This window comes from Solea senegalensis, linkage group LG8, assembly GCF_019176455.1.
Source record: "Solea senegalensis isolate Sse05_10M linkage group LG8, IFAPA_SoseM_1, whole genome shotgun sequence".
In the NCBI taxonomy this organism is placed as follows: domain Eukaryota; kingdom Metazoa; phylum Chordata; class Actinopteri; order Pleuronectiformes; family Soleidae; genus Solea; species Solea senegalensis.
In genome coordinates this window covers 12,645,908-12,656,976 of record NC_058028.1, presented here as the reverse complement: position 1 = coordinate 12,656,976, position 11,069 = coordinate 12,645,908, and the positions used below count along the sequence as shown (strand labels likewise).

General features: G+C 40.9%; 1 protein-coding gene across 1 annotated transcript; it reads right to left on the bottom strand.

Annotated features, from left to right (window-relative positions):
* Positions 1–170: 170 nt before the first annotated feature.
* On the bottom strand, positions 171–10,178 carry hepacama (hepatic and glial cell adhesion molecule a). The gene is made up of 7 exons (XM_044032806.1): positions 9,917–10,178; positions 7,723–8,070; positions 7,017–7,298; positions 4,357–4,447; positions 4,077–4,144; positions 3,900–3,970; positions 171–2,833 (listed from the first exon to the last, which is right to left on the bottom strand). Exons 1-7 carry the CDS (start codon positions 10,008–10,010, stop codon positions 2,471–2,473), a joined length of 1,317 nt encoding a protein of 438 aa, XP_043888741.1. The 5' UTR covers positions 10,011–10,178; the 3' UTR covers positions 171–2,470.
* Between the last annotated feature and the right edge of the window lie 891 nt (positions 10,179–11,069).

Sequence of the window (11,069 nt, the reverse complement as noted above, 5' to 3'; positions counted from 1 at the left end):
TGGAGTAACAGTCCATGCAGTAGAATGGAAATGCTCAGTAACTACACTACACTATATAACAGGTTAGTACTGTGCTTTGTAAGATTTCAGGTAATATTAGGATCAAATAAGTAACATCCTAAGTAACAAGGATTAGCTTTTAAGGCCTCCACTCTTCTTCTTCTTCTGTGTTTTGATCTAATTGGACTCCAAAAGCCTGTGCATTATTTGGGGATCAGCTGTTGACACTGACATATCCTGGTCAGCCAAAAAAAAAGGCCTTCCAACAATGGAGCCACTATAACGCCACTCTCTTCTCCTGAGAGTTTTCACGTCGACGGGCTTGTGCGAACAAGGACATCAGCGTGAAGACTCGAGCAGGAGGCAAGAGGAAGTAATTAATTAGCAATGGAGAGCATCATGCGTACATTGTCTATAATGAGCACACATGACACCTATACCCACTCACACACCTGTGAAAACATTGTCCAAGCAACTTTCATTATCTGAGGATATTTCATTTTCCCCTCACCGTGAGCCACAGGTGACCGACACCTGCTTACATGTGTTGGGTTCCCATGACTTTTCATGATGTTAAAACAGAGGTGTAGCTCAACCAAAGCTTTAGATTTATTTCTGTTTTTGTATAACTAGATTTATTTGAAGTATGCATCGTTCCCTATCAAAACAAACACTTTTACTTTGCATTAATAACTAATTGTATAAAATGCTGTAAATATGTACATATTTGGTGATGGGATAAAGTAGTGTATACTTTCTGTAGAATATGATCAGGAATATATTTTATTGCGATATCATGACACAATATTGTGCTATAATTTTAAGCTCATATTGTTTTTTTCCCCCACTTTCACTTTTATTCAACACATCATTTTAGCCTTTTTTTATCCCACGCATCCTAACATATTAGGGTTGGAGCATCTTCCCAGTTTTTATCATAGTGTGTGTCTTCTTCTTGTGTTTTATACTCTTCCAGACACCTGCTCGAGCGCTTTTGTTGCGTATCCATAATGTTTGTGGATGAAGACATAAAAGAGCACAAGGCCCAGATCAAAACAGATGAGCATGATTTGCTTACGCGACCCCAAGACTCATCACACCTCCAGTGACGGAAAACACAGTTGAGGGACAAAAGCGCTAAATCATGCAGATTTTCAGGACAAAAGATGTCCAGCTGGTTGTGTGAAGGGAACAAATTATCTTGATAATAGTGATGGACCTGGCCACTGTGTGTGTGTGTGTGAGCTCAGCACATCCTTTAATCTTTTTTAAGTCATGCTGCTTAAAAAATAAAAGCATGTAAATTAGTGAATAATTAAGCAACAAATTAAACAGTTATTACTCTTATGCCACATAGGATTTTTCAATATTTAGATAAAAATTATAATCAAAAGTCTATTCATAGAAAATAATTTAGAGGATGAATGATTGAACTGATTGGTGTCCGTTCATTCAGACCTGATTGTGTAGAACAGTAGAACAGCCTACTCTTGATATAAATGTGGCCTATATTTATTTTTCTATGTTTAGATCTTTTTTAAATGATGATTAAAGTATAGCTAAGGATTTGAGATTTGATTGTCATTGACCTTCTAATGTCAAGCAAAAGGAGCCTGAGGCCCTGATGAGAGAGGATGTGTGTTTTGTTTTTTTATTTATTTATTTTATTATGTTACCATCTGTTTGTTTATCTCTCCTTTAGGTAAAGCCAAAGGAATAAAGAGTCTTGACGCACTCTCCAAAGGTCATTTGTCAACAGCTATACACTTAAGAAGGAAGAAAAGTGCAATTTCAAGCAAAACCATCTTTTTGGAACCCTTCCTGACAAATGTACATTTAAGTAAATGTGTGGGTGACATCTAATGGACAAGACAGGAATTACACTCATACACAAGTGCAGTGCAAACCCAGGTAAAATTAAAGGTCACTTAGTTGTGTGGCATGCATAAAAATGTACAGTACAATATTAGTAATGACATAAATAAACCAGTCACAAGATATAAGTGTGGGTGATTTTAACAAAACATGTGACAAACTACAAACTATTAAAATAGATTTATTACCTTGGTCTATAAAGCAGTGACCTAATTTAGAATAAGAATACATTTTGTGGTTTACTTTTTTTCTTTCTTTTTTTAAAAGAAAAGCAATTAACTTAAATATGTACACCTATCAAAAGTAACACAGTATATAATAGAGCTGGGAATACTTTGCTGTCTCAGCGTCATGTGCATAATATTCTACATTCTACTGGACAGGATATTGTTTTTTTTTTTCAAATTTAAACATTGTTGATAGCCATTGAGAAATCAATGATAAATAACGGAATTTGAAGATAGAGTTATTTCATCAGTTACACTATCCTTGTTATTCTCAGGATGCAACAGAAGAAAGAAGAAGAAACTATACATGTACTTTACTTCACAGCATGACAGCAGAATTCTCAGGAGTGTTGAGAAACGTGCCGTCGTCATTGTTGGGATGGACAGTGAGTCTGATCGCTGGTGTCTGAACATTCTACCTCCACGGGCAGATGGCTGGTTGGGATACCTACCGGAGGACGCACCTTTCTGATTGGGCTGAAACCGCGAGGAGATGAACCGGGGGAGTGAGCAGGTGAGCGGACTGGGCGTAGTGGAGGGCCTGGCAAGGGCTGTGGGAGAGGTTGTGCCAGTGGAGAGGGGCTGCGGGGGTACCTGCGTGGAGCGGACCAGACGGGCCGTTCAGTTCTGTTTGAGGAAGGGGGAAGGACCGGAACATACGAAGCAGGGAAACTGATTTCTGACTGGCTGGCAGCACTGCCCGAACATTCTTCCAAATGCTCCAACGTCTCCTGAAATAATAAAAAGGGACACACATATTACATTCTTTTACTTCAGCTTCTTTCTCTCTAGGAGTCACCACATACTTGATTGCTGGATAGAACCGTCGCATTTTATCCAGGATAGGGAGCAGCACTAGGAGTACACTGGATGTGGCCTCACATGGCTGGGGTCAACTCAGAGTGTCCAGTTAACAATGAGGATTTGGGTACCTTGCACGCGGGGCCAAAACCAGCAACCTTTCAGTCACAAGCCAATTTCCCTTTCCACTTGGCCATGGGCTGCCCACATATTACACTCATTTTTAATTTAACATTTATTTCAGGGTATCATTTGGACAAGCTAAGTTGCTCTGTCACCAGAAATAAATGTTTCTGATTTCTGCTGGGACACTGGAAAAGGGGGTAGGAAACACAGACACAGACAGACATAGCTTACTTGAAGCACCTACTTACTTCTAGCTCTTGTTTGTACCCAAATGTTTAAATACACTTATTGTAAGTCGAGCGTGTGCCAAATGACATGCAATGTAATGTAATGAAATGTAATGCAATGTAATAAAAAGTAGGAAATAAGGAAAAAAAAAAAAAGGAAATCTTAAGCAAAATATACAAATGAATTCCTTGACATCTACAAATTAGATTGGGTAAATAATTTCAGACCGACTAACATGCTTAATAGTATTTTAAGAGTCCGGCTTTAGTCATAGACCACATTGACAATGACTCTATTATTAAGATAGTGTGACTGCTGCAAACCATTCACTGAGGAAGCAAAATGGAACTCAGCCATCTGTAATTTCATTATTTCCACATGTGGTTTTCTTACTGTGATCTGTCAAAATGGCTGCTGTGCAAATTTGTAGCCACAGAAAAATGGGTTTATTGTCAGTTAAATGCTAACAATTGACAGTTCATCAGTTTCTGTCTGGAGTGGTGGGGGTGGTGGTGGGGTGCGGGGTGTAGAATGGTGAAGGGCCCTCAGATTTTGGCTTCTCAAAACCTTTGAAATGCCACTGGAGTTGTGTAGCTGCACAGAACAGCTTGTTTCAGTGTTGTAACTCTGGTAGGGACTTACGTCTTCATTGAGAACATAAAGAGGCATGGGGCTCCTTCTTCCAAGTGTAGTTGGTTTGGGCACAACATCAACTGGAAAAATAAATCATATATTCATTTTAGAAAGTGACATTCTGATGAGTGGTAGTACTGTAGTAGTGAGCGTGTGGACAATGACTTTAAGAGACAAACAGCTCACCGTCGTGGCCATTTTCACTCTGCTCTACATAGACAGGAGCTCTCTGAGGGACGGGTCGATGCTTCTTTCTACAGCAAGTAGCAAAACAAAACACTTATCTAACAACAACAATTTCCCAATAAATAAATGTTCAGAGCAGTACAGAATGCCGTCACTATTGAACTACTTGAGATTCTAGTCACATCCTTAAGTGCAATATCTAAGCCAGAGAGGGAGGGGGAGAGAGACAGAGAGAGAGATGGGAGGTAAGAGAGGGGAAAGCCGAAAGGGTGGCTCTCACTTGGAAGGTTTCCAACAGGCACACACTGTCACCAGGGTGATGAGGAGGAAAATGCCCCCGGTGGACAGGATGATGTATAGCGAGCTCCGTCCTAAACCAGGGAGAGTGTGATACAGAGAGGTATATAAGGAGGGAGGGAGAGAGAGAGAGAATGAAAGAAAGAAAGAAAGGTTTGTGTCAGTAAAAACAGGGCATTTTATTTTTTCTGTCTCAGCCACAACTTTTGCAAGAGTTGCAAGTTGAGGCAATTAATTGTTTTTTCCTTCCTCTTCTTTTTAGACTGAAACTTGGCCACTGTGAGGAATGAGCAGAACATTTGGGTTTCCCCCCAAAGTCTTTAGAGTGTGCTAACATGAATAAGGTGCAGTGAAGTAGCACATTGGGCACTTTGAGTCACTTTGAGCTTGTGAGCAGCGCTCCTGTCCATGCAGTGGGAATAGAAATAGAAAGTGGGGACAGTACAGAGTAAATGTTAAATCGACAGTAAGAGTGAAACTCAAATACACTGTGGAATAGTGTTAAATGTAACTATTTGAGTGTAATGTAAACCAGTGTTGTGCTAGTTACTGAAAAATAGTAACTAGTTACTTTGTAAAAAAAGTAACTCAGTTACTTAAACCAAAAAGTAATGCGTTACTGAGAAAGCAACTTTTTAGTGACTGTAAAACGTTTTTCCAATGCTCCCAGTAAATAAAGGTTGGTTGATTGAGTTCCTCTCGCCGTCATTTCAACTCTATACTGATTTTTTCCACTACATAAACACGTGCTTTTATCTGTAAAATATTTACCATTGGACTCTTGGAAGTATAGCCTGATATTACTAAAAGAGGCAAAATAAACAATTAAACATGCCGTGCTATTGTTTTATCAAGTTGTGCCTGGCTATGGGTCCGTCTTTCGAACTCCAACCGCTGCTGCTTGGGGGAGTGTGTGTGTGTGTGTGTGTGTGTGTGTAAGTGTGCTCGCTGCTGTGACTCTCGGTCTCGGATGCTGCGTTAGCTACCTTAGCTGCTAACTTTGTCGAAGCATGCCGCTTCTCCAGGTGCTTCGGCGGGTTGCTGTTGTAGTTTTTCGCCGTAGAAAGTATGTTTGAACCGGGACACAGTCTACAAGTTAGCGAAATGTTGTTTTTCCCCTCTGCTCTCCAGTTGAAAATAATGTGAAACTTATCTTCCCCTTCTCGCTCGCATTTATGCCGTGTACTGACCCGTCCAGTCCTCTTCATGGCGCGTGTTTGATTACGTGTGGGACGCTAGAGGGCGACAAGTGCTTTGTTTTTCAATTCAATTAAACTTTATTGATCTCTAAAAAGTAATGAGAACTGCATGCCGTTGTAAAACCTCACCAAAAGCAACGGAGTAGCGCAGCGTTTGGTAACGGAAAAAGTTATTAGTTACTGAATAAAGTAACTGCGTTACTAATAAGGCGTTACTACCCAACACTGAGGTAAACCCTAGAAGAGTTAAACTGAACACTGCTTCAGAGTGAATTTTGTCTCTGATGTAAATTTGACTTCTGTGTTGCTACTTTAACACTGCAAAATGTACTAGGTAAGGAGTGTGGGGACCTGTGGCTGTTTCTTCATGCACTATATCACACCACAGCCATAATGAAGTCAGGATTACTGAGGTCCACTGAGGCAAAGTGCCCCCCCAGCCCCCCAGCCCCCCACCCGCTTTCGTTTTCTGCTCCCTTCTCATAAATAACTGTCCATTCACTGGATTAAATTGCCTGGTTCCTTGCTCTCTCAGCCTGACATGTGGTGCCCATACTGGCGCCCAGTAACAGCCGCTCTGAGCCAACTCTGCCGCACTTACAGCGCGGATTTTAACTAGTTGTATACAACAGTGTCACAGAAGCAGGCATGCGTGCTTTGTCGGGATGAGATCAGAATTCGTGGCTGACTGGTGAGATGAACACTGCTACATTTTCATAATCAGATTTATGGTTATTGCAGGAGAAAAAAAGCTTAGTCAATTTTTGTTAATGTTCATACATTTTATGCTACTTTTTTTAGTGTTGTAATTTAAAGAAGTGCAAATACTGTGTCACTGTACTTAAATACAAAATTCACATATCTGTATTTTACTTTGTTATTTATATTTCTAACAACTTTTTAGTTTTACTTCACTACATGTCCTCTAACTGTCTTTGTTACTCGTTACTACCAAATAAAATGAGAAGAAGAAGAGTTGGTAGTGATCTGTATTTAAATTGTGTTTTACACTTTCAAGTTTATAGTCTTGTGTGCAGCTTTATGTAGTTTTATTCTTTTTATTCTTGGGTACAGTTTTCGTTTATTTATATTAGAAATGTATTATTTATTTATTTATATTCCAATCTACTTAAATTTAGATTAAGAATGTTGTCTTGTTTTTAGCACAATAGGGGCGCGACACAATTTTCATTTCACTGACAATGTACCTTGTACGATCTTGGGTGACAATTAAAGAAATCATTCACATGCTGCAACATCTTGCTTAAGGACACATATAGACTAGCAGAGCCAGGAATTGAAGCCACAACCTTCCAGTTGAAAGACAGATTTTTACTTATCCGAGAGTTATAATTATTAGATAATTTGCAGATTAAATCTGTACACATAAAACACATCATCTTCTCACATAATGTATGTTAAACCTGTGTAACATGCCACCTACTGTAGACAGTGATCTTGACAGGTGTGCTCTTCATGCTGCTGATGCTGTTCTCCACCGTGCAGGAGTAAACATCATCGTCTGAGACCAGGACACGTGCGATGGTCAGCACCTTTTGGTCGTGTGAAAGCAGCAGGCGGGAGTCGTTGAGCATCACCTTGCCTCCTTTCTGCCAGCTATAGATTGGCTTTGTACCGTTGTCATGGGAGCAGTGCAGGTTGAAGTACTCACTGTACTCGAGGACAGACGATGCTATCATCTGGATGTAGGGTTTGGACACGGGAACTGAGGACGACAGGGCAAAGGTCAACATTATGCTCTGATTGATCATTCATTCACTCATCTTCTACTTCTTTATCCTCCACATGAAGGTCGCGGGGGCTCTGGTGACAATCCCAGCTGACATAGGGCAAAAGGTGGGTGTACCCTGGACAGGTCACCAGTCCATAACAGCATAACAGGACCACATTCACACTTATCGTCAATTTAGAGTATCCAATTTGACCCAAATCTGCATTTTTTTTGGACTGTGGGAGGAAACTGGAGAACTCCACACAGAATCCAGGTGTTCTTGCTGCAAAGGCGAAGAGTGCTAACCACTACACCAACTGTGTGGCCCCTCTAATTGATCATATTGTGTTCACATATGTTTAAATATGTGAAGAAAATGAAAATACTTTACTTAAAAAAGTATGTTCATTGTGCATACCATCCACAGTGAGCTCAGTGTGGTGCTCCCCAGTGAAGCTGTCATCAGTGATGGAGATCTCCACTTCGTAAGCCCCTTCATCTGAGAGCTGCAGGTTGTGAAGCAGCAGTGACCCATTCTCAAACACCAGGATGCGGTTGCGGTACTCGGGCTTCAGGTTCCCTATGATGTCCGTTCCTATGGACTGCACGACAGTGATTGGTTTCTCTTTGTTCCTCTTTAGCTGCCACTTTATCACAGGTTTGTCCAAGCTGCTGCTGGAGTAGCTGACTGACAGCAGGGCTTCTTTACCCACTGTGCCTCTCACCACCTGGGCTTGGCTGGTCACATTCACTCCTGTCACTTCACCTGGATAAAATGCAAAGAGAAAGGGAGGCTGAATTCCAAAAAGATGGAGAGCACACAGAAAGGAATGCAGGGGATACAAGTGCAGGGCAGCTTGGGGGACAGTCACTATGCGTCCTTTGTTGCTCTGCCACACTGAAACAATCGAGGAAACATGTAAATACGCACTAATTACTGCAACACTAATTACTACTCTTGCACTTCCAAGTAGAAACAGAAAGGAAACCTCGGAGCAGTGACAGTGACAGGGGCCTGGATGCCTTCACCAGAGATAATACATAACATGCTGATTCAATGACCTATTATTTTACATTCACAGTCCTGTTTTTAATTGTTTTAATTACATGTAAGATATTGAAGTGTATTTGAAATATGTCACGTGCAACTCTTCAGTTAATAATAAGTAAATAATAAATAAGCTATTTTATGAGATGTTGTTAGACTTTGAACTCAGCACCAAAAAGGTTTAGTGGTTTTAAATATTTAAAGTTGTAATTAAGTGTGTGATTAATCATGTCAATAATGTAAAAAAATTATTAGCTAAACATTTGGATTTTACCTGCACATGCAGATGTTCCCTACACGTTTTGAATGACCACTGTAAACCTTTTCACTTTAGATCTCACAATTACTACCCATGTGGATGAAACAACTGATCCATTATGTAAACATCACATTTTCATGTCTCAAATTCTAAAACTATGCACTGCAGTTGGATGCAAGCTATACAATATTTCATATATTGCAGCGTTATATTACTTAATTAAGTGTAGTCTAGACAAATCGAAAAACATTTGTACCTTAAAGCCTTTAGTTTGCCTCTACTGTGCACAGAAACACACACACTGCGTGTCTTTCACCCTACAGTCCACGATGTCATGTCTTAATCACTAATCTCCCGAAACCCCCCAGGATTTTCTCATGACCCCTCACAGAAAACAAGTAATAACTAATTTTGACTTGTGCTCCCCTGTTATCGCGCCCCTCCCTCAGTGTTATAGGAATAAGGTATTTACAGTGTGAGCCACATTTCAGCCTTTATGAAGGACTCCTGTCTTGGAAACCAAACACAACAAAGCTATTATGTTCACAGTGGAGGCTCCTATAACTCAGCTGTGGCCGGACACATGGAGGTCTGAACTTGGGCTGTGAGGGGCATCACTGAGAGTGAGAGAGAGAGAGAGAGAGAGTCTGCACTGTTCACTATTCTTTGTAGTGAGGCAGTTAGCAGGGCATCGCCTCATTGCCGTGGTAACCATTTGGTCCGCCTGACAAGGGTTTCCAAGGCGATAAGACAAAGAGCGTGATTGTTGAAACTAGTTTCCTCCATTGAAAGGAGTGAGAGAGAGAGAGAGAGGGTTAGGGTGGGAGAAAGAGGGAGAGAGAGAGAGAGAGAAAAAGTCTTTGTCACTGGCGAAGCCGGAGAAATACACAACATCCAGTGATTCTTTCTGCTAAAAATGACCCGGTTAGGGTAAACTGGACCCTTGGTACGGCCATGAAATCAGACTACACATTTTAAAAATCAAAATCACTGTGTGCTAAACCTCTGACATCACTTTTTTTCCCACTCAAGTTAACCTGTCATGCTCAGTTCACAAACATAATACCATCACAATTAACCTGTACATCCCCTCCTTACACCCACACACAATAGCTACTCCAGAAGAAGTCATTTATGGGGAAAGAAGCCCCACCCATGACAGAATCTTGTCGGAACAAAAGGGGAAAAAACATCTTGGACTAATTCAACTGGATTATTAAAAAAGATGGGGCTTGACAATAAACAATTAAAACACAATCTGCTTGTTTGCCGTCGCTGTATAGTCCAGTAAAGGTTTGGACGTACCTGTGAGGAGGAGGAGGAGGCCACAGAGTCTCAGTAGTGCAGGAATGTGCGTGAAAGTGTCACTTGTAGAAGAGGTCTTCCTCTCCACCTTCATCTTGTGTCCTGGGCAGAGTCTTTCTCCCACTTTGTGAGCATGGTTTATTCACCCTTGGCACGTCCCTGCAGCTCCACAGTCCTGCACTGCCTGCAACACTGGCCTCTGCCTGGTCACACTGAGCCCCACTCTCCTCACAGCACCCCAGTCCGAGCCAACAACAGCCAACTGTGTGTGTGTGAGTGTGTGTGTGTGTGTGTGTGAGATTGTGTGAGACAGAGACCATTCCACTATATCCACTATATCTAAGAGGAGCTGAAAGAAAATAGTGTTTGAAGTTTAGTTCTCCTAATTTGTTTTAAACTGTTCAAATCATTAGCTTTTTTTATCCTGCAATTTAAGTAAATAATAAAATAGTTCATTGCTTACTGTGAGGACTCACTGTGCTTTTAAAACAGCACACTGTGAGAGAGCTCACTTAAAGGTCTACAATTTCTGATTTCAGGACGACAGCTCGCCTCCCCTCTCGTTGGCCCACATTTGTCACTGTCCCAACTTCTTTCAGGCCTAAAGCCTCACAATAAACTCACACTTTGTCAGTCGGCAGCCAGTGCTGTTATCGACCCACACAAAAACATAAAAAGTCTTGAGGTGTCCTATCGCTGGTACAGTAGCCGTCAGGTGCATGATCCATACAACCTGGCCAAGAGCTGCATTAATGAAGACATCAAATGGGATTTAGAGTTGTACCGATTTTGCCCTCTAGATGGTATTGGAGTTACACCAAGACACTGAAATGATGGAGATATACTGAAAAAAGATGTTTTGACATTAATATTGTGACTTATAATACAGAGTATGAAAGGTATGAATAGGATTTTAGTGCTTTACCATTCACTTCACTGCCTGTAGGTCATCATTTCAACATCTCATTAAATCCACCATCAGCAACTTTCTGCAATGTTTTGATGTTTAAAGGCATGTTTTTGTTCACAGATGAGTCATTTTAGCTTCATAGTTTGGGAGGAGAGTCTTTTGTTGTTTTTTTTAGAGCATTTTTTGACTGACAACAAAGACAGGGTTCTATGCAGTGTGGAGGATTGATGAAAAACCTTCAGG